This window comes from Mobula birostris, chromosome 6 (genome assembly GCF_030028105.1).
Source record: "Mobula birostris isolate sMobBir1 chromosome 6, sMobBir1.hap1, whole genome shotgun sequence".
NCBI lineage: Eukaryota > Metazoa > Chordata > Chondrichthyes > Myliobatiformes > Myliobatidae > Mobula > Mobula birostris.
The window spans coordinates 94,494,053-94,518,720 of NC_092375.1; the positions used below are offsets into that span (position 1 = coordinate 94,494,053).

General features: G+C 41.2%; 1 protein-coding gene across 2 annotated transcripts in view; it reads right to left on the reverse strand.

Moving 5' to 3' along the window:
* pcid2 (PCI domain containing 2) overlaps nucleotides 1-24,668 on the reverse strand; it is a 60,871-nt gene that overhangs the window by 24,150 nt on the left and 12,053 nt on the right. Inside the window, exons 4-12 of one of the 2 annotated variants that reach the window (XM_072260891.1) lie at nucleotides 19,334-19,407; nucleotides 18,543-18,610; nucleotides 15,228-15,267; nucleotides 6,612-6,666; nucleotides 4,313-4,416; nucleotides 3,651-3,726; nucleotides 2,734-2,875; nucleotides 2,407-2,507; nucleotides 489-562 (exon numbers count right to left, since the gene is read on the reverse strand). In XM_072260891.1, the coding sequence (XP_072116992.1) occupies nucleotides 489-562; nucleotides 2,407-2,507; nucleotides 2,734-2,875; nucleotides 3,651-3,726; nucleotides 4,313-4,416; nucleotides 6,612-6,666; nucleotides 15,228-15,267; nucleotides 18,543-18,610; nucleotides 19,334-19,407 (734 nt within the window). The remainder of the gene's footprint in view (nucleotides 1-488; nucleotides 563-2,406; nucleotides 2,508-2,733; nucleotides 2,876-3,650; nucleotides 3,727-4,312; nucleotides 4,417-6,611; nucleotides 6,667-15,227; nucleotides 15,268-18,542; nucleotides 18,611-19,333; nucleotides 19,408-24,668) is intronic. The other variant, XM_072260892.1, reaches the window with a different exon arrangement.

The window sequence follows — 24,668 nt, forward strand, 5'->3', positions numbered from 1 at the left end:
AAGCACTGTACTTAAGTGGACTTAAAATATAACTTATCTGAACAATGGCACAGACTCGAGTAGACTCTTGTGCCTGTGTTTCTAAATTGGAAGAAATAGTTGAGTTATTCAACTTGCAAAAAAACCTGAACTTCAGGTTAATCTACTCAGTCACTTTTCCTACACTTCATTTGTCTAGGCACAGTGCACTTTCTCTATCACTGAAACACTATATTTAGCATTCTGTATTTCTTTTTTCTTTTTACTAGTTCAGTATACTTCTATATGGCAGGATCTGTCTGGATGGCATGCAAACTTTTTTCAGTACACATGACAATAAATAAAACCAAACTATTGTTGCTGACAGTTCGCTAAACCAATTAAGGAACCATCCTCCGAGCATACTAACAGTTACCATTAATATCAAAGGCTGCTAACTTATAACTTCTTTCACAATTTGCAAGAATTAATTTACAATGTGAAAGATTGAATCTCCTCAAAATTCATACCCAACCGCCTTGGTGACATCTGAAAACTGCAGGAGATCATATTTTCGCAGTAGCAGTACTGTTGGCATGTGGCCCTGCAAAACAAAGGTATCATATTGAGAGAAAAGGAATCAGGAGCAAAGGTGCTAAGAATATAGGGAAGGCACGGGCCTGAAGATTATCGGGCTGAAGAATACAGGGAAGGCACGGGCCTGAAGACAGTAGGGCTGAAGAATACAGGGAAGGCATGGGGCTGAAGATTGTAGGGTTGCAGTTACAGCATTGCTGTTGCAGGGACTCATGTTAGATGTACAAGTAACAATGCACAAGGTTCCTGCAAGGAAAGGACTATTTTTCAAACTGAAATGTGCAGTAGCAGAAAGACCCAGAGGGCTTCAAATCCAACAAAATAGGATGCCATGGTACATAGAGGTTAGCATGATACCATTGCAGCTTGGGGAGTCGGAGTTCAGAGTTCAATTTAAGTGCTGTCTATAAGGACTTTGTAGCTTCTCCCTGTGACCACATGGGTTTCCTCCCACAGTCCAAAGATGTACTTGTTGGTAGGTTAATTGATCGTTGTAAATTGTCCTGTGTGTTAAATAGGTAGGTTGTTGGCAGCGTGGCTTGTTAGGCCTGTTACCAATTACCTTTTCTACGCCTCTCATGATTTTCTATAAGATTTGCCCTCATTCTCCTGTGCTCCAAGGAGTAAAGTTCTAGCCGGGCCAAACTCAGTTGGGGAAACTATGGGCTTAAAAAAAAAAGAAACATAAGCCAAATAAGTTTCAATATGCCAAGGAATTAAGAATTTGCTTTAAGAGTATGTAAATAAGTAATCTAACCAGAACAGTATAGCACAGGAATCTGCCCTTTGGCCTGCAATGTTGTGCCTAACATGATGCCAATTGAAAGTAATCCCTTCTGCCTGTATCATCTATAACCTTCCATTCTATGTACTTTCATATATCTAACAGCCTCTTCAACACCACTATCATTTCTGCTTCCACCACAACCCCTGGTAGCCTGTCGTAATGAGTAATAGTATTTTAAGCACATTCATTACATACATTCAGTTTGGTACATATACTAGTGTCACTCCGTTTATTTTGTGTGGCTTATCTTACACGTGGAAGTTGTACGATATAGCTTATAGCTCGTAAATAGCTTATGTCAATTTAATATCATGTTAACTTATGTTTGCTTTCACCTTCTCAGGCTGAACTGCGGCTGCAAAAAACTAATTTTCTTGGCAATTATATCCTGTGCATGTATGCCCATAACAATTTAACCCTAGCCTAATCACAGGACAATTTACGATGACCAATAAACCTACTAATCATATGCCTTTGGACTGTGGGAGGAAACTGGATCACCCGGAAGAAACCCACACGTTCACAGGGAGAACAAACAAATGGCGCCGGAATTGAACTCTGAGCTCGGAATTCTAAGGACATCCTACTCTCTAATCTGCATTTAATTCTGAGCACATTGGGGAAGATATCCTTTTTGGATGAGCAGAAGGAGGTGGGGGGGGGGCGGGAGTTGTAGCAGTTTTCAAGGATTCTATTATGAGGGAAGTAGCTAACTATGTTTATGGTTGCTGAGATGGTTTCAAATGATATGTCGCCTCCCTAGTCCCAAATTTAACGATATTACTTCATATTAGTCCATCTTGGTTACCAACATTGGGATAACTCCATTATTCTTTTCTGAGTAGTATCATGGGTATTTTTATATTTACTGAGAAGCCTTGAATCCAAACAATGGCATCTCAGTACCCTTAAATACGTCTAGTGTGCTCATCTCCAAGATATCACAAACTCAATATGCCAATGATCACAGAATTCACTAACAATGATTTCACAACTGTTATTGCCTTCAAGATGTATTAGCTTAAGTACCAGCTTTATTGTAGTACTTCACAAGGCTTACTTACAAGAAGCATCTTTACAGGTAGCAAGTAAATCAAGATCATCCGCTTATTTTTCTGGGTGGTCTTGTGACAATGCCGAAAAGCAAATGAGAGATATTCTTCAGCTGTGAAGATGACAGAAAATGGTTTCATTTAAAAAGCATTATCACTCTATAGAATTAGAAATACATAACAGTCTCGGGTTAAACTCACTGTAAATTCTATGTATTCCCATTTTATGTATTTTACACAGTGAATGGAAGGTTACATATAGACCTATTTAATAAAATTTTATCTTTGAGCTAAGTAATCCAAAGTATCTAAAATGCCAGAAATGAGTGGTTTCCTCACCTTGCTTAAAATCACTGTCGAACATAGCTTTCCTCCCAACATAGTACTTGTATGTCACCCTCTGTGCCATACTGTACTCATCCTTCAGATTGGAGCTATCAATTGCTCGGATTAAAGGCTTGCACAAATGGAGCTTATTGATCTACAAAATAAAAATGGCTGGAATATTGAATTCCACCAAATATGAATCTCAAGCAATGTACTTCCAGTTTTACCCTTTGTGAAAAAGGCTGATTGCTAGGAAGTCCAGCATCTGAGGCTAAACACTGGAACATAGTTTCAACTTGCTGTGCCACTTATGCAGTGACAACTGACTGAACAGATGACTGACTCAACAGTGACATGTCCACTTGCCAGCTTGCAGAATGCCTAACTAAATGAACAAAGCATAGAGCACTGTGCAAGGTTTGTCTGTATATTCAATGACACCTCATTTCCCACAGAGTTTCAGTCTCGGTGTCAACTCCTCCAAGTGAATGAGAAAAGGTTAAAGTTCAAAGCAGAGCGAGTTCCCCACCCTCTACCCCTTCCACTTTTCTTAAGCTGGCAGATCCAGGATTTCTACTTCAAGCATCTAAGCAGAGGAGCCTGCTGCAGGATGAGAATCTCCCCTGACCCCTCAAGGAAGATTCTGTTCACTGAGCTTCACTCTAGCCTGCTTTCATCTCTGACCTTCTTCATGATCCCTCTTGCAAGGGAGGCACAACTGCAGCATGCTTCTGCTTGCTGTTCCCCTGGATTTCCAGGTGCTGGGCAGATCTGATAGAGAAGATCCTGTTATGGAGCAAGATCTTGGCAGTTCCAGGCAGACTTTACCCATTCTCATGTCCCACCTGACCTTCTTCAACACTTTCCTAAAATTCAGTCCACTGAGAAAGTGTTGTTACAGAGCTAGAAAAACAAACATGCTTTCTCACCTTAAAGTATATCTTGAACAGCTGATTGACGAGAAATAGCATTCCCCATTTCTTAGAGTCATCGATTCCAGCACGGCTGTTTTCAAAAATAACTTGGTAAAATCATTTCAGTCACATAAAATGCAATCAGGGAAGTCAGACAATAAACTCCTCCTGCTTTGTGTTATTCTTTGCTGCATAATCTAACATTCCACAGCACATACAGTTTGTACTTATCTCAGCACACCTTAAACAAGCAACTATCCTTTCTGCAGACTTTACACCACAACATACACCTATCCTCCACACTGATACCTGATATTTGACAGTAATCACCTCATTCTACTTTGATATTCATTTTAGAAGTCTTCATGTTGCACTGAACAAACACATCCTACACTGGTGCTTGAAACTTCATGGTTCACACTGTGATGCTCGAGGACAGAAAACCTGGGAGTGCGTGATATGAAGATATAACCATTGATATAGTCCTGAAGCAGTTCCACAAACTACAAGGGATACTGCTCAGATAAAAGGGCAGTGCCTGTGAAACAGAGGTCAGAATAGCTCTAGCTGTGATTTAAAATTACAGTTCATAGTTAAGTGTTAGCTTTTAAATGTTGTCCTGAAGTAGCACAATCTATCTCTAACATAACTAAACAAAACAGGTTATTAAAACCTACTTGTCACTGGCACAGACCCGGAAACAGCTCATCAGTAGTTCCGCAGCTTTCTCCAGCGTATCTCCCATCTTGCCCTTTCCTTTCTTGCCTAACTGTTGGTCAGCCTGGACATACATGTAGGTGGGTAAATTAAAAACATATCATTGTAATGATTTTATGACAATTTATACATCATTTTAATGTTTTTATGATGTGTTATTTCTGATTTTACCTACATTTGTGTCAGGGATGTTAAATGTCCTGTGGAACCTGGCTTTGCTCTGAAGATGCCAGGTGCAGGGTAAAAAAGAATTACATGACACTGTATCATTGCATTGCATTCGAGTTCCATGATGTGCCAGGATTTACCAGCTAATGTAATCGGAAGGAATCCTCCCAACTGCTCAACCTGAACATCACCTTGCTTTCATCATTCTACATATTTTGCACACTGTAGGAGCATACCACAGTACAGCTTAAGCAAAAGCAAAACTCCCTGCATAAGAGTTTGAATAAGAGTCTCAGACAAGGCCAATAGGGTGACCAACTGCACTCAAACAATTTTAGCAAAGCTGTCAGAATTGCTTCACATGGTAAGCCTGTATATGTTCTCCTTTGGAATCTAACTGAAAGGTTCAGAGGTTGGTCGTGGCACAACCATTACCTCGGCAGACTGATAATCCAGAACCTGGAATAACAATGCAGTACAGTTATGGAATCTAAATTCAGTTAACAATTTGGCATACGAGGTGAAAAAGAACCATCTACTTTGTTATGCTAATCAAGAAAACTATTAGTTTGTTGCAAAAAAAAAAAAATGGGTTTCACCCATTCTTTTCAGGAAAGAAAATCTGTCATCCTTCGCCCGCCTAGCTGTGCGTGGTACTAGAACCATCCCATCTGATTCACTCTTAAATACCCTCTCAAATGGCCTTGCAAGCCACTGGTTGTACCATTACAGATATGTTACATATTTAGAGATACAGCGCTAAACAAGTCCTTCCAGCCCAACAACCCCCTCCCTATTTAACCCTAGCCTAATCACAGTACAATTTTGAATTAACCTACTAACCGGTATGTCTTTGGAATGTGGGAGGAAACATTCCTGGAGAGGAAGTACAAACCCCTTATAGATGGAGCCAGAACTGAACTGTGAACTCCAACACTCCGAGCTGTAATAGTGTCATGCTAACCACCACGTTATCGTGTTCAAATAGAATTTTAAAAACTGGACAACTCAACAGTAGTCTACGTACCAAATGCAAATACAGTAACATTCATCTTGCAAAGTTACCCTTTCAAAAACCTTGGGACTGGAGTCCTCACTTACTAATCAAAAAGACCTGATGTTGTTATAATCATAAATCTGTTGGCAGAGTCAGACAAGGACATTATCAGGTCAGATCCTCCAGAGGTGGTGAAATAATAGTCTATGGGTAGGAAGAAGTACCCTCTAGAGAAATCAGTATTGACCCAGACACAGTGAAATCTCATGAGATGAAAACTTGCATCATACCCCCTTGTACCCCATCCGTTATTTATTTATATATATATATATATATATATATATACACATACATACACACACACACACGTTCTTTTTCTCTCTCTCCTTTTTCTCCCTCTGTCCCTCTCACCATACCCCTTGCCTATCCTCTGGGCTTCCCCCCTCTCTTTCTCTCTAGGCCTCCCATCCCATGATCCTCTCATATCCTTTTTGCCAATCAACTGTCCAGCTCTTGGCCCATCCCTCCCCCTCCTGTCTTCTATCATTTTGGATCTCCCCCTCCCCCTCCCACTTTCAAATCTCTTACTAGCTCTTCTTTCAGTTAGTCCTGACGAAGGGTCTCGGTCCGAAACGTCGACTGCACCTCTTCCTAGAGATGCTGCCTGGCCTGCTGCGTTCACCAGCAACTTTTATGTGTGTTGCTTGAAATTCCAGGATCTGCAGATTTCCTTGTGTTTGCGAGATGAAAACTTGCTCCTGCTTCTAGCAGAAGCCAAACTAATCACACTATGTGTGGTCCTGCTGCGCAGGAGGGAGGAAATAAGTGACAGTGCTATATTAACTCCATCTATAGTGATTAGGGGATCACAATGCAAGTGGAACTGATGGATATTCTTGCAGCCAAAGACAAAGATTCCAGGACTGCGTGTTGCTTCCCTTTCCAGTGATATATTCACCTGTACTGAGCACATGCTTTTGCACAACCTATGAAATGTCTGTACAAAGATAGCAGAATGAAGGCTGTACTGCTGTCCACATTTCAACAAAGAAATATACATTTATAATAGTTTCATAAACAGTCTTATCACTCACATTATTTGCAAAGATCCGCAGGTCCAGAGCTACTGCATACATAATCGGCAAGGCCCTATAAAGGACAAAACACAAACATCAAAAAACAAACTTGAACAAAGAAAATATACGACAGCCTACAACTGCCCCACCTCCTAACCCCTATATCTCTTTACAAACTTTATGTACTTTTTCTTCCAAAACTGGCAGAAATACAAACTATAAAATATTTTTGCTTCCTATTTCAGTTTCCTACTTTTAATTGCGTACTTTAAAAGGTAATGTGGATTAATATGAAAGAGTTAAATCTTCCCATGGAATGCACCATCACACTGAGGTTGTGCATCATATGGTATTATTTTATCAAATTAACAGCTGGGACCCCACAAAATAAGAGCAGCTTAAATAGATTTTAGATCTTATTTAAGAAGGCTCAAGAATGAAGATTGTTTAATGTCATTTCCAGCACACAATTGTAAATGAGAATAAAATAATTGTTACTCTGGGTCCAATGCAGTACAAAAAAAGTACCATAATAAGATTAAAAAAACACAATAAATATAAATATATAAGATAGCTTATATACATACATTGTTTATATGCACATAATGTGACACTAAGCACAGGAGTGTCTGTACAGAAGACAACTCTGACAGGAAATGATAAGGTAGTGGTATAAAGGTTGAAATAAAATAGGCTTTTTATTTAACTGTTGGGCAGCTTATGTTGAAGTAGATTTAAACAGTCCAAGCATTCAGCATCCTCCACTGGCTCCTTCCAATAACTTTGTTATGATTAATTCATTCGCAAGGGAATGAATTTTAAAAGTTAAAGATACAACATGGAAATATGCACATTTGTCCACAAACCTTCAAACTTCAAAGTAAATTTATCTGTAAGTATGTCAACATATATAACTGTGAGATTCATAGTCATAGTCATACTTTATTGATCCCAAGGGAAATAGGTTTTCATTATAGTTGCACCATAAATAATTAAATAGTAATAAAAGCATAAATAATTAAATAGTAATATGTAAATTATGCCAGAAAATAAGTCCAGGACCACCCTATTGGCCCAGGGTGTCTGACCCTCCAAGGGAGGAGTTGTAGAGTTTGATGGCCACAGACTTCCTATGATGCTCAGTGTTGCATCTTGGAGGAATGAGTCTCTGGCTGAATGTACTCCTGTGCCCAACTAGTACATTATGTAGTGGATGGGAGACATTGACCAAGATGGCATGCAACGTGGACAGCATCCACTTTTCAGACACCACCGTGAGAGAGTCCAGTTCCATCCCCACAACATCACTGGCCTTACAAATGAGTTTGTTGATTCTGTTGGTGTCTGCTACCCTCAGCCTGCTGCCCCAGCACACAACAGCAAACATGATAGCACTGGCCACCACAGACTCATAGAACATCCTCAGCATCGTCCGGCAGATGTTAAAGGACCTCAGTCTCCTCAGGAAATAGAGACGGCTCTGACCCTTCTTGTGGACAGCCTCAGTGTTCTTTGACCAGTCCAGTTTATTGTCAATTCGTATCCCCAGGTATTTGTAATCCTCCACCATGTCCACACTGACACCCTGGATGGAAACAGGGGTCACCGGTGCCTTAGCTCTCCTCAGGTCTACCATCAGCTCCTTAGTCTTTTTCACATTAAGCTGCAGATAACCCTGCTAACACCATGTAACAAAGTTTCCTACTGTAGCCCTGTACTCAGCCTCATCTCCCTTGCTGATGCATCCAACTATGGCAGAGTCATCAGAAAACTTCTGAAGGTGACAAGACTCTGTGCAGCAGTTGAAGTCTGAGGTGTAAATGGTGAAGAGAAAGGGAAACAAGACAGTTCCCTGTGGAGCCCCAGTGCTGCTGATCACTCTGTCGAACACACAGTGTTGCAAGCACACGTACTGTGGTCTGCCAGTCAGGTAATCAAGAATCTGTGTAGCCACAATAAATCCGTAACAGAATAACAACCATAACGGAATCAATGAAAGACCGAACCAACTTGGGTGTTCAACCAGTGTGAAAAAGACAACGCACTGCAAATACAAAAAGAAATAAATAATAATAATGAACAATCGATATTATGAGATGAAGAGTCTTTGAAAGTGAGTCCATAAGTTGTTAGAACATTTCAATGATGGGGCAATTGAAGTTATCCCCTTTGATTCAAGAGCCCAATGATTAAGGGGTAATAACTCTTTCTGAAGCTGATAGTGTGAGTCCTGAGGCTCCTGCACCTTCTTCCTGATTGCAGCACCAAAAAGAGCTTGTCCTGGGTGGCGGGGGTCCCTGATGATGGATGTAGCTTTCCTGTGACAGCGTTTTGTGTAAACTTGCTCAATGGTGGGGAGTGCTTTACTCATGATGGACTGGTTATCCACTTGTCGTCGTGGCTATCCCTCGAGGTCGAGGATAATGGTCTTCCTTCTGTTGATCTACTTATGGGCTCTCAAGTGGTTTCCGAGTCCAATCTTGGCTTTGAAAGTTCTTCCGCATTCAGGACAGGTAGTTCCAGATGGCAGATCGGGCTTTGGTTGTTGCTGCCTCTCTTTCCATTTTCTTCTCTTTTCTTCTAATTCTGCACATCTGTTGGCTTCAAAGGTTGCTGTTCCTTCTCGGATGATGGCTTGCCAGAGTTTCCTGTCCTTGGCATTGGTTTCCCAATTGTTGATGTCAATGTTACATTTCTTCATGTTGGCTTTTAAGACGTCTTTGAATCTCTTCTGTTGTCTGCTTCTTTTACGTTTGCCTTCTTTAAGTTGGGAGTAGAAGATTTGTTTCGGCAGACGTTCGTCTTTCATCTGAACAACATGACTGCTCTATCTTAGTTGGTTCTTGATGAAGTGGGCTTCAATGCTTGTTGCTTTTGCTTCATTTAGCACAATGACGTTGGTTCTTCTATCTTCCTAGATGACATTTAAGATGTTTCGAAAACAGCGTTGATGGAACTTTTCAAGTGCCTTCAGATGTCGTTGGTATGTTGTCCAGGTTTCTGATGCATATAGGAGCGTTGGGGTCACCACTGCCCCGTACACTAACATTTTGGTGTCTGTTCAGATGTCACGATCATGAAAGACTCTTGTTCGGAGACGTCCAAAAGCTGCTCCAGCGCACTTAAGATGGATCTCGTCATTGCAGGAGAGGTAACTTCCCAGATACGGTAAGTGGTCCGCGTTTTCCAGGGTTGTTTCGCCAGGTTGAATTGATGATTCTATCCGATTTGTCTCAGTTGATGACGGTTGGTAGATGATCTGAGTCTTCCTGGAATTGATGGTAAGTCCAAGTTTTGTGTATGCACACTCGAAGGCAGTCAGAATCTGTTGTAAAACGCAAACAAGAGGAAATCTGCAGATGCTGGAAATTCAAGCAACACATCAAAGTTGCTGGTGAACGCAGCATCTCTAGGAAGAGGCACAGTCGACGTTTCGGGCTGAGACCCTTCGTCAGGACTAACTGAAAGAAGAGCTAGTAAGAGATTTGAAAGTGGGAGGGGGAGGGGGAGATCCAAAGCTATAGGAGAAGACAGAAGGGGGAGGGATGGAGCCAAGAGCTGGACAGTTGATTGGCAAAAGGGATATGAGAGGATCATGGGTCAGGAGGCCTGGGGAGAATGAAAAGGGGGATGGGGGAAAAACCCAGAGGATAGGCAAGGGGAATAGTGAGAGGGACAGAGGGAGAAAAAGGAGAGAGAGAAAAGAGAATCTGTTGTAGGTGGTTTTCTGAGAGAGCTGCAACATGGTTGTCATCTGCATATTGGAACACGATGAAGGAACTCATGGATGTCTTGGTCTTAGACTCGAGACGGGCAAGATTGAAAAGTCTGCCATCTGTTTTGTAGACAATTTTGATTCCTGGGGGTAGGTCATCTTTGATGATGTGGATGATTGTTGCAATGAAGATGGTGAAAAAAGTTGGAGCAATCACGCATCCCTGTTTTACTCCTGATCTAACTTGGAAAGGCTCACAGTTATTGTTGCTGACCATGACTGTGGCAAGCATGTGGAATAGAATTTTCCATTCAAGGGCGCTGCTGTTTCCATACCAGGCTGTGATGCAGCCAGTCAATATACTCTCCACGACACATCTGTAAAAGCTTGTCAATGTTCTGGATCTCATGCTGAATCTTCACAAACTCTCAAGGAAGTAGAGGCACTGCCATGCTTCCTACATAATACATTCACATGCTGGGCCTAGGACAAGTTCTCCAAAATAATAACACCAAACAATTTAAAAGTCACTGACCCTTTCTACCTTTGATTCCCCCAATAAGGTCTGCCTCATGGACCTCTGATTTCCTCTCCCGAAGTCAATAATCAGCTCTTTAGTCTTTCCGACATGGAGTAAAAAGATGCTGTTGTGGCATCACTCAGTCAGATTTTCAACTCCCTTCTATTTTCTGATTTGTTGCACCTTTGATTTGACTTATGACAGTGGTGTCATCAGCAAATTTGAATATGGCATTGGAACTGTACTTTGCCAGTCATAAGTGTAAAGCGAGTAGAGCAGGGGGCTAAGCACACAGCCTTGTGGCGCACCTGTGCTGATGGAGATCGTGGAGATATTGTTGCCAATCCAGACTGACTGGGGTCTGCAAGTGAGGAAATCAAGGATGCAATTGCACAACAAGGTATTGAGGTCAAGGTTTTGAAGCTTATTGATTAGTTTTGAGCAAATGAATGCTGAGCTGTAGTTGATAAAGAGCATCCTGATGTATGCATCTTTGCTGTCCGTTGTTCAAGGGTTGAGTGAAGAGTCAATGAGATGGCACTTGCTGAGAACCTGTCGCTCCTGTAGGCAAATTGGAGTGGATCCAAGTCACTTCTCAGGTAGGAGTTGACATGTTTCATCACCAACCTCTCAAAACACTTCATCACCATGGATATAAGTGCTACTGGACGATAGTCTTGAGGCAGGTTACTACATTCTTCTTTGGCACCATTGGAATTGAAGCCTGCTGGAAACAGGTGGGTACTTTAGACTGCCAAAGCGAGAAGGGAAAAGATCTCAGTGAACACCCGAGCTAGTTGATCAGCACAGGCTTTAAGTACTTAGTCAGGAGCCCACCCCATCCCCCCGCGCCCACATATCTGCCTTCTTGCTATATCCTTTGATGCCCAGACCGATCAGGAAACAATCAACTTCCGCCTTAAATATACACACAGACTTAGCTTCCACTGCAGTCTGTGACAGTGCATTCCACAGATTCACTACCCTCCAGCAGAAAAAAATCCTCTTTAACACTGTTCTAAAAGGTCGCCCTTCAATTTTGAGGCTGTACCCTCTAGTTCTGGATACTCCCACCAGAGGAAACATCCTCTCCACATCCACCATATCTAGTCTTTTCAACATCTGGTATGCTTTAATGAGATCCCCACATATTTTTTTGAATTCCAGTGAGTACAGGCCCAAAGCTGCCAAACACTCATGTATCAACCCCTTTACTCCCAGAATCATCCTCATGAATCTCCTCTGGACTCTCTCAAGAACAACCATTCTTTCTGAGATTTGGGCTCAAAACTGATGACAATACTCCAAGTGCGGCCCGACTAATGTCTTATAAAGCCTCAGCATTACCTCCTTGCTTTTATATTCTATTCCCCTTGAAATAAATGCCAACATTGCATTTGCCTTCTTTACCAGACTCAACCTGTAAATTAACCTTCTGGGTCTTGCCCGAGGACCCCTAAGTCCCTCTGCACCTCTGATGTTTCAACTTTCTCCCTATTTAGATAATAGTCCATACTAAATTTCCTTTTACCAAAATGCATTATCACACATTTTCCAACACTGTATTCCATCTGCCACTTTATTTTGTCCATTCTTCCAATTTGTCTAAGTCCTGCTGCAAACACATTGCTTCCTCAGCACTACCTACCCCTCCACCTATCTTCATATCACCCACAAACTTTGGCACAAAGCCGTCAATTTCATTATCTAAATCACTGACAAAAATGTGAAAAGTAACAGTCTGACCCCTGAGAAATACCACTAGTCACTGGCAACCAACGAGAAAAGACCCCTTTTATTCCCACTTGTTGCCTGCTGCCTGTCAGCCATTCCTCTATCCATGCCAATATCTTTCCTGTAACGCCATACTATTTTATCTCGTTAAGCAGCCTCAAGTGTACATGACAATCTAAATAAAACAGCCTCATGAAAATCCAATAAATGACATCCACTGTCTCTCCTTTGTTCACCCTGCTTGTTACTTCCTCCAAGAACTCTCAACAGATTTGTCAGGCAAGATTTCCCTTTACAGATACCACGCTGACTTTGACTTATTTTATCATTAGTCTCCAAGTACCTCGAAACCTCATCCTTAATATTAGATTCCAACACTTTCCCTACCACTGAGGTTAGGCTAACCAGCCTATAACTCCCTTTCCTTTGCCTTCCTCCCTTCTTAAAGAGTGGAGTGACATTTGCAATCTTCCAGTCCTCTGAGACAATGCCAGAATCAAGTGATTCTTGAAAGATCATGACCAAAGCAACTGTTATCTCGTCAGCAACCTCTCTCAGGACTCTGATGTAGTCCATCTGCTCCAGGTGACTTATTCACCTTAAGACCTTTCAGTCTGCCTCGCACCTTTACCTTTGTAATAGCAATGGCACTCACTTCTGCTCCTTGACACTCACGGACCCCTGGCACACTGCTAGAGGCTTCCACAGTGAAGACTGATGCAAAGTACCCATTAAGTTCATTTGCCATTTCTTTGTTCCCCATTACTGCCTCACCAGCAACATTTTCCAGTGGTCCAATGTCAACTTTCACCTGCCTTTTACTCCTGATATAACTGAAAAAACCTTTAGTATCCTGCTTTATATTTTTATCTCGTTTGCCTTCACATTTAATCTTTTCCATTCTTGTAGCTTTTTAGTTGCCATTTGTTGGATTTTAAAAGCTTCCCAATCATTTTTGTGATTTTATATGCCCTTTCCTTGGCTTTTATGCAGTTCTTAACTTCCCTTGTCAGCCATGGTTGCCTACCCCTGCCATACGAGAACAACTTCTGTGGGACATATCTATCCTGCGCCTTGTGAACTATTTCCAGAAACATCAATCCTCTCTGCTCTGCTGTCACCCCCACCAATATCCTCCTCAAATACACCTGGGCAAGCTTCCTTCTCATGCCTCTGTAATTCCTTTTATTCCATTGAGATACTGATACAGTGACTTATGCTTCTCCTTCTCAAATTGCAGTGTGAATTTAATCATATTATGACCATTGCCTCCTAAGGGTTCCTTTACATTAAACTCCCTAATAAGACCTGGGTTATTATACAACACCCAATCTAAGATAGCCTTTCTTGGAGTAGGCTCAAGCACAAGCTGCTCTAAAAAGCCATCCCGTAGGCTTTCAACAAATTTCCTCTTGCAATCTGACACCAACCTGATTTTCCCAATCCCCTTGTAAACTGAAGTCCCCCATTACAACTGTACGATTACCCTTATTACATGCCTTCTCCATCTCCCTTTGCAATCTCAGCCTCAGATCTTGGCTACTATTTGGAGACCTATGTATGATTCCCATAATGGTTTTTTTTCACCCTTGCATTCAAAACTAGGCCGTTGGCTCTGTGAGGCAGTGGTTCTACTAGCTGCAACACTGCACTGTCTAAATGTTGAGTTCCATTGCTAATTTCATTCTCCTATTGCAGATATTGGAAGTATTGTCTATGTTTTAAATATAGGACATAGAACTCTTTCATTTCCCTCTGATACAGCAATCTTGACTGCAGATCCTCAATTTATAGCATGGAAATATGCCCATTAGTCCATAACCCATCAACTGCCCATTTATTCTAAACCTACATTAATCCTGTTTTCAATTACTCATTCGGTTCAACTATGCCCCCAGCTTCTATCACCAACCTATATCACACAGACAGTTTATATGCCAATTCGCCTACCAGTACTTGGATGAGTGAGGAGACTGAAGCACCCAGAAAATGCCCATGCATTTACAAGAACATGCAAACTCTAAGCAGACATCACTCAAGGCTAGGATCAAAACTAGTTCTCTGGCTCTGTGAGGCACTGGTTCTACAAGCTGCACCACTGCACTGTCCAAATGCCGAGTTTCATTGCCAGTTTCATTCTCCCATTGAAAATATTGGAAACATTGTCTTCATGTCTAATTACACTAAAATTTTAGAGCCAATTCCAAAGATTCCAAATGCGCTAGATCATTTTGGTAAATGCAAATAGCAGAAATATTCTATCTTCAATTCTTCTACAAGACTGTCCTGCAGTGGAACCACCTTACATTATACGGTCATGATGTTCATAGATCTAACAGCAATACACAGACTGCAACCAGCAAGTTTACGCACAAGCAATTTACAGTGTAATTAATGTTGTCAACACCAAGGGTATCATCCACTACAGCAATTAAATTCTTCATAAATCTTCAGAGTATCCTTTTTGAATAAACATAATTATGCTAACTGGTAAAGTTAGATTCATGTTAAATGAAAATTCAGAGGGTTGCTTGGTCTGCCTTCCCACCCTAGAGTTGTTTATTGTGCTTCCAGAATCATAATCATAGGTGCCAGAAATTGCAGCACAGAAAGTTAAAGGGAAATAGTGATATGAAAAATGTTCCAGTAAACAGATCAGACTTACCAGTTCTCCTCTTTGTGAGCCTGGAAGGCCTTCAAGAATGATGTTTTGTATTAAGGAAAATACAACTGAAGCCATAATTGTAACAATCAGCAAATTAAATCATAACCACATTCAAGTACAGTACGACTCTGTTCCAACCTATAAAGGTGAAAGGTTACTTCTTCAGCTCCCAGTGTCTGTGATCACAAAAGAGAAACAAATGCAGATGCTCGAAAGTAATTGTGAAAAGTAGCAAGAAAATATTTCAGAACAAGCATTAATTATAGGAATGTCAAGAGTGGAAGAACAGCTTCTGCTTATGTGGCACCTTACAAGAATAAAGTGCCCCAATGTATTTCAATAGAGTATCAAGAGTCATGTTTAATATCCCTGGCATATGTGGTGAAATTTGTTGTTTTGCAGCAGCTGTACAATGCAATGCATAACAATAAAAACTATAAATTACAAGAACAAAACAGAGTTTGACAGTGGTGGGCTGGATTTACTCATGAATGCCAGCAATTGTTGCCAAACGTAAAGCACTGCTTGACACAATACTAATTCAGTTTACCCATATGAATATTGAAAATAGTGTATGTTCACAACTCATCAAATGAACCAGTCCATACCAATATGCAGCAAAAATGGTTATTAATCCCATAACACATTACTTTCACTGCCAATGTGGCTGCAGCGTAGACTTCTTATAAAGTACATTATTATTACTCATCCAGGTTGCTCCAACCACACCTCTCAAATCTGTTACTCAACCATTAAGGATTAGGGGACCGCGAACTTGGAACCATCAACACCAGCAAGTTTCCCTCCCAGTCGCATACCATCCTGATTTGAAATTACATCACAATTCCATCGAAATCCGGTTCTCACTTTCTGACAGCACAGTGGGATGCTCAGGGAGAACAGGAATGGACTAGTCAAACTATCTTACCTTCTCAAGAAAAATCAGGGGTGAAGAATAGTCATTGGTCTTAGTGATACCACAAGGAAAACGGCACTCCAGCAGCTGGCACACAGAATTGCACACAGGAGTCCCATACAGAGCTGCTTAAAAATCTCAGAGCTACCATATCATTGCTGTACTGATCACTGGGAAGAACATGTCAGATAAAGAGCCAGAATATAGCTGCATAGAAGGCAGGGAGAAAATAAAGAAGGATGGGACATCGCCATCTCCTGTACATTTGGCCTCCCCGACACAATACTGCACCCACTTCACTGCAAAGTACAAGATCTACTAAAAAGCAGAGGCTGCAGCATAGAGGTTTGTATATAAAAATACACGCTGAGCATGGAACACTACGATGAACAGATAACTATTGTCCTCCCATTGACAATTTTGGTTTCGCTTGTTTGTAATATTTTTTGTTTACAGAAAATAGGAAATGAATCAAAAAGCTTACTTTTTTGCTAGAGGTAAGATGAGGCGCGTGATTTCAGAATATTATTGAGTGAGCAACTAACACTGGGAAATTAACAGACAATCTAAAGTGAAGTATAATCACCATCTATTGGCCCCTGATCCCAGATCATGTGGCATCAGTGAAGTGGAAAGCAGGGTTAATATTTCAGACTGGTAGACTGGATCAAATGCTTGTTAGCAGAAAAACTGAAGGAACTGGACTTGGTGTGGCTCACACTGCTGCCTGCGTCAGACAGGTGTCGGAAGAGACAGTGCGCGAAGGGGATGTGCATTCTAACAGTGAGGGATCATCTTTGTCGCTTTTATTGTGACCACAAGATCCTGTAGAGTGTTGTTAATGTGGAATGCTACAAGTATGATTCACAGATTTATTGGCGGGCCACAGATGAGCCGGAGCTGACCTGCTTTGGTCATAGCCTTGTACTTGGCCTCAAGCTGCGATGTCACCTATTTACATCCATCGAGGAGAGGCGCGTCGGAGTTGGTGTGGCATAGCATCAAAGCTGGATTTGGTGCTGCTCCCCCCTCCCCCCCATTGTTCACTCAGCAGAAGACAAGCTGTATTGTGGTTGACTGCCGATTTCTGCAATATTCATGGACTCAGGGTCTTGGACTATACATTTTTTGTGTGACTGATTATCTTACATGTGCTTGCTATCTTATAGGAGTTATATGTGCCTTGTGCTGCGTGACTGTTGGTACTGGGTTTTGCACCTTGGTCCCAGAGTAGTACTGCTTCGAAAGACAATTAAACTTGAACTATGATGTTTTGTAAACATTAGGGTGAGAAGCAAACTAATACAGCTTTAAAATAAAGGCAACACTTCACAGATTGCACAAGAGGAAGTTAAACACTAAATTTTAGCGAGCTGACAACACACCCTTGATGACAATTGTGAATTGGAGGTGCCAAGGAACCAGAAACTGATGTAGGTCAGCAAGGACAGGGGTGATGGAGGCGTGGCATGTGGTGCAGAAATGATTTCGGCAGTGGAGTTAAAATTTCTCCAGTGGAGCAGGGGAGGCCCATTAAAATGGTATTTGAATAATTAACACTTGAGACAGCGAACCGCAATAAGGATTTCAATAAATATGCGGAAGGCAGTCTTTGTGATAGAATGGAGTTTAGTTGGCTTATAGGATGCAGAGACTGTGAAACAGATGGTTCAGCCTGAGATAATGACCAGGGAGCAGGATGGAAAGATGTTGAAATAGACGTTTGTGGCTGAGACCCAGTGCTGAAATAGGAGAATTAAAACGTAGTTTATAACTGAATGACAGAATTGCAGTCTCACAGTAGAGGGAAGGGCGATGGAAATTGGAAAGCTGCACTGAAGATTACCCCATAATTGCAAATACGTTCTCAAGAATCAACATATAGATGAGAAATTCGAATTCCGAAATGTAACTGAGTAAAGGACAGCAAATTGCAACAGCTCAAACAGCATGAAAGGCAAGCACAAATGGGGGAAATAATTGTGCTTCTGACAGTATTAATATTACAGAACAAAATGCCCTTCAATAAGCGAGTCTGAGAGGAGGCAACAGAAAACTAGATAAGGTGCAGATTCAAAGCCAGAGTAACAAAAAAAAGTGTGCAAGTGTAACTCAACATTTCTTTAAATTCAAACAACAGGAATTCTGCAGACGCTGGAAATTCAAGCAACACACATCAAAGTTGCTGGTGAACGCAGCAGGCCAGGCAGCGTCTGTAGGAAGAGGTGCAGTGGACATTTCAGGCCGAGACCCTTCAGTTAGTCCTGACGAGGGGTCTCGGCCTGAAACGTCGACTGCACCTCTTCCTACAGACGCTGCCTGGCCTGCTGCGTTCACCAGCAACTTTGATTTCTTTAAATTACTTTTACTACATTTTACTATTCTGGTTTAAGAAGGATATTGCACTACATTTGTCTGGTATTTATATGCCTCCACAAAGTCATGATTTGCAACAGCAAAAGCACACCTGTAAAGAGGGAAAGGAATAAGATTAAGACATCCAGTGCATTTTACCTCAGCCACATAGCACATATTGATTACCCCCATAGTCTATCCCTCACTACTTGTCTCCTCTATATACCATTTATTATCTTAATTAATAAGTAACCATTTACCTGCAGTGATCAATTGATAACCAAACATCAGGCTAAAATTTAATAGGTAATAGGATTCTAAGTTGTAGTGCAAAGGAATGCATTCAAAGGAATGTCGGAGAATAATGGCAGGAAGCTAGTCAAAACATCAGGTAAAACTAGAATTTATCATAATCTAGGACAAACCGATAACCAATCAATCCCTGGTCAGTGAGGTAAGAAGCAACAAAAACTACCAAGAGTAGTGAAGATTTAGGGAGCTGAGAGAGAGGAATAAAGAAAGGTAAAGGATGACAAAACAAAATTGCAAGGGTTACGAAGGTTAACATTATTTTGAAAAAGGTGACAAAAGGTTTCTGTGCTAGGGCCTTAACTACTTATGTGCATAGTATGATGTTAGATATTGCAGCAGTGAGAAGCATCATGAAGGCAATGGCTTCCAAAGAACAAAGGATAGGCACTGTGACAAGCTGACACAGATTCTCTCAAAAACAATCAAATATGTTGCAGCGGTAGGTGGATAGAAAACATTTTCAAAGAGAAAAATGAGTTGCAAAGAATATATTAATAAAAATAACCACTAAGAATTTCTTTACCTTAAATGAGCTGCTACCATTTCATCATATGGAGGCTCGAGAATCTGCTGGCATCTCTCCTCTGGATTTGCTAACTATTTGAAATACAAAAAAAAATGACTTGGAGATGTGCAGTCTCTGAAACGCGCACAAAGTAGCCTCTGAACATTTAATATAAAATCAAGCAGGCCCAAAATGAACTGCATTGTACAACACCATACATTAGACCAGACTTTCTCAACCTTTTTGCCCTGGAGGAACCCTTGAAATAATTTTCAGGTCTCAGGGAAACCCTGCGTAAAAATGATTATTATTATTATATCTACAGCTCACAGTACATTAGCATGATTGGTAAGTTGTAGCTATAATAATCCAAAAATAATTGAGTTTTGAGTGGAGAATGAATTTTTAGCTAACCTTTCTTGAAAAAAAACAGGTAGTTAAGCTTAGCTTCTCTTTCTTCCCCTTTCATAAATTTTAAAAAGCTCAAGGCAAACATAATTAATTTCTGTTAAATAACTGGCTTAAGTCAAAATGGGATCAAATGGGCTCAGTAGACTTAATTTAAATAGAAGTTGTAAAGTGATTTTAATGAATTCTATTTACATGAAAACTTATTGACAATGTTGAATAATAAAGTTACTAAAAACCATAAGCCAAAGCAATATAAATCAAAATATAGCCTAAACACAATTGTATATAAGACTTCGAAAAACTATTTTCTTACTAAGTGACTTGATCAGGCTCAAATACAGGCCTAGCATGTGAAACCTGTGCTTGCTTTTGGTTGCACAAATGCTCAACTCTGGGTCAAACTTGAGATAAGCGCACAAGGATTTCACCTTCAACTGAAATGAGATGATTTCTATCCTTGCTCTTGCTGCTTGTTAAACAAGAAAAAGCTTGCTCTCACATGTAAGAAATTGAAAACTGCAGCAAAATGTTAATTGTTTTCCTATGAATGGCAGCATACTCTTCTTTCACAGAAATCCAGAACTGTCCAGAGGCAAGTCAGTAAATCTCATCTTGAGTGCATGATCAGACTGCAACTCACAAAGTTCTTCCTCTTCCCGCGGAACCCCGGTTGAGAATGTGATGTATGCTTAAACAGAAGCTGCTGATATATCTTAGCGTCATACAACGGTTACTGTATTGAAAGTCATTTCATCTATTATGTCCCTCCCAGAGCAACTCCCTAGCCCCTTCTCCGTAGCCTTGCTACAGTTTCTTATTCAATTCCCTCTTAAAGGCAGACAGGCATTCCATGTTTTAACGATCCTAGCCAGATTCTACCCACAATGGTGTGCAAGACTCTTTTCTCCTCCTATTGTTCTTAATCCTTCTCCCCTTTATTGTATACTTGTGATCACTAGTCCTCAACCCCTCCACCTATGCATCTCACTATTCCCTCTGTACAGATCCTTCATCATTTATATATTCCTATCAAATCTCCCCGTGACCTCTTCTTCTCCAAAGAAAACAGTTAAAGAAAATTTAAGTGGAATTCTAGCAAAATTCTACAGCCTGAATAAAATTAAATCACAATTCGCTAGAAGTAACATCATTTGAGTAGAGGAAGTTCTGGGGAGAGGAATGCTGAAAAGATAAACGAGGAAATGCCATTGCTAAGGTATTGTTAACTTCAGATAGGGATTTAACATTGTGGTGGAAAGAATAAATGACAATAGGAGTCTGTCATACCGGTGATGATTAAAAAAGAGACAGTATTTTGACCTAGCACTGGATCCATAGCAGTACAGGGAATGACTCTTCATCCAAGTACTGCTTAACTGCAATATGGATTTCCGTCTCTCCTACCAGACTCTCACCAACTTTATCTACCCTTCTCTCTTTTCGGCCAAATTTATGTCTCATAATTTTTGATCAAGGAAAACAATTCTGTCTTATTGAATTGTTCCTCCTGGCTAAAATCTTCCACTTCTTAAAGGAGATGCTTGGAGTAATGTTTCTGTGCCAAGGGTTTCCTCCTCTCACCTCCACTAGTGGGTTTTACAATCCCTGGAAATCCAGAAAGCACACGATATACACATCCCAAAGAGGAAGTATTCTAAAGGCAAGATGACATAATCATGATAAAGGTTTCACTGCTAATGTTGTAGAGTATTTCATGTAATGGTCTTTCTGTAGAAGTAGTGTTTGGGTTATTGTTAGAGATAAGAGATAGAGGAATGTGGGCCATTCAATCAGGAGAGAAGGCTGGGGGAGTGTGTTTGCTTTGGTGCCTGACACCGGTGTGAGGCTTTGTCTTGGTTCGGCAGAAGGTGAAGAGAGAAGATGCTGGAGAGAACCAGTCATCGGATTGGATCCAGTGGGGACCAGGATTCGATGGAGCAAGGTGTGGGAATCTACTGAGGATCGGAGAATATGACTTCTGGAAGATTTGAGCTCCAACCTGTGCACATTTGACTGTTTAATTATAATGGGCCCTTTTTGTTTTTTTTCTTTTCTTTACTAACTTTTTAGTTAATATTCATAGATATACTTCCTTTAATTGCATGCAGTGTGCAGTCTGTTATTTCCTGCTGACAAGCTGTAACAAGGCAGCACGTCACACAAACTAGGGCTTGGGTGGGAGAGACATCTCAATCTCATGGACTTGGCAGGACCGTTTGATGTGTGTACCCTAGACACATGAGGTTGGAGAACAGTGGGTTTCTCAGCTCAGTTGGGAGACTGCCAGTGAGGGCTAACAAGCTGCTTCCTGAGAAGCACGGGAAGAAAGGGGTTTCACATAGCAAACAAGAGAATTCAAAGACAATATGAAAGCCAAAGAGAGGGCATACAACAGAACAAAAATTACAGTAAGTTAGAGGATTTGAGAGCTTTTAAAAACTAACAGAAGGTAACTAAAAAAGTCATTAAGATGAAGACGGAATACGAAAGTAATTTAGCCAATAATATTAAAGAGAATACCAAAAGTTTCTTCAGATACATAAAGTGTAAGAAGCAAGAATGGATTTCAAACGGCTGAAAAGCGATGCTGGAGAAGTAGTAAAAGGGGACAAGGAAATGGTGGATGAACTGGATAAGTATTTTACATCAGTGGAAGAGACCTGCAGTATGGCGGAAGTTTCAGGTGTCAGAGCTCATGGAGTGTGTGAAATTACCATTATTAGAGAGAAGGTTCTTGGGAAACTGAAAGGTCTGAAGTTAGGTAAGTCACCTGGAACAGATGGTTTATGCCCCAAAATTCTGGAAGAGGTGGCTGAAGAGATTGTGGAGGCATTAGTAATGATCTTTTGCGAATCACTAGATTCTGAAAGGTGCTGGAAGACCATTCTTTTGCAAATGTCACACCACTGTTCAAGATGGGAAAGAGGCAGAAGAATGGAAACCATAGGCCAGATAGTCTGACCTCAGAGATTGGGAAGATATTGGAGTCGATTATTAAGGATGAGAGCTCAGGATATCAGGAGGCACTTGATAAAACTGGCCGTGGTCAACATGGTTTCCTCAAGGGAAAATCCTGCCTGACAAATCTGTTGGAATAATTTGAAGAAATAACAAGCAGGATAGACAAAGGAGAATCGGTGGATGTTGTATACTTGGATTTTCAGAAGGCCTTTGGCAAGGTGCCACACATGAGGCTGCTTGACAAGCTATAAGCCCAAGGTATTACAGAAAAGATTCTAGCATGGACAGAACAGTGGCTGATTGGTAGGAGGAAATGAGTGGGAATAAAGCAAGCCTGTTCTGGTTGGCTGTGGTGACTAGTGGTGTTCCACAGGGATCTGTGTTGTGACCGATTCTTTTTATGTTATATGTCAATGATTTGAATAATGGAATTGATGGCTTTGTAGCAACATTTGCAGACGATATTGAGATATGTGGAAGGGCAGGTAGATTTGAGAATGTAGAGAGACTACAGAAGAGCTTAGATTAGGAGAATGGGCAAAAAAGTGGCAGATGACATACGGTGTTGGGAAGTGTATGGCCATGCACTTTGGTAGAAGAAATAAAAGTGTTGACTATTTTCTAAATGGAGAGAAAATACAAAAACTTGAGATGCAAAGAGGCTTGGGGGGGTCCTTGTGCAGAATTCTCTGCAGGTTTGATAGCTCTGGTCCTGTGCTCACTGGAATTAAGAAGAACAGGGTATGACTTAATTGAAATCTATTGAATGGAGAAAGGACTTGATAGAGTGGATTTGGAAAGGATGTTTCCTATGGTGGGAGAATCCCAAACCAGAGGATGCAGCCTCAGAATAGAAAGACATCCTTTTAGAACAGAGATGAGGAGGAATTCCTTTAACCAGAGAGTGGGAATCTGTGGAATTCTTTGCCACTGGCAGCTGTGGAAACCATGTCTTTATTAGATTAGATTAGATTCAACTTTATTGTCATTGTGCCAAGTACAGATACAAAGCCAATGAAATGCATTTAGCATCTGACCAGAAATGCAAAGAATAGTGTTATTTACAAAATAACTGCAAATAAAAAAGTGCTACAGCACACAAATATAAAAGTACTGAGACAGTACAATAAGGATGCAATACTGCTTAGTGCTGTGATGAGAGGTTCAGCAGTGTCCCAGTCTCAGGGAAAAGCTCTTCCTGTGCCTGCTGGTGCGGGAACGGAGGCTCCTGTAGCGCCTACCGGATGGGAGGAGAGTAAAAAGTCCATGGTTAGGGTGAAATGTTACCCCAATAATGCTTTTCGCCCAGCCCAGGCAGCGTTTATGGTAGATGTTCTCAATGGTGGGCAACTGGGTGCTGATAATCTGCTGGGCAGTTTTCACCCTAAACCAGAGTGCTTTGCGGGCCAATACAGGACAATTGCCATACTACACTGAGATGCAGTTGGTGAGTATGCTCTCAAAGGTACAGCGGTAAAAGTCCGTCAGTATCCTGGGACAGAGGTGAGCTTTCTTCATGCTCTGCAGCAAATAAAGGCGCTGTTGCGTCTTTTTGATCAGGATGGAGGAGTTCAGGGACCAGGTGAGATCCTCGGAAATGTGGACACCAAAGAATTTGAAGCTTGATACATGCTCTACTACAGTTCCGTTGATGTAGGTGGGGACGTGAGTGTGACTCCTGGCATGCCTGAAGCCCACAATGATCTCCTTGGTCTTCTGGGTGTTAAGGGCCAGATTGTTGTCAGCACACCATGTAGCCAGATGCTGGACCTCGTCCCTGTAGGCCGTCTCGTCATCCCCTCTGATCAGACCAACCACCGTGGTGTCGTCTGCGAACTTGATTATGGAGTTAGAACCATGTACAGGAACGTAGTCATAGGTGAAAAGGGAGTACAGAAGAGGGCTCAGCACACAGCCTTGAGGCGCGCTGGTGCAGAGGTTGATAGATCCTTGATTGGTCAGGGCATGAAGGGATAAAAGG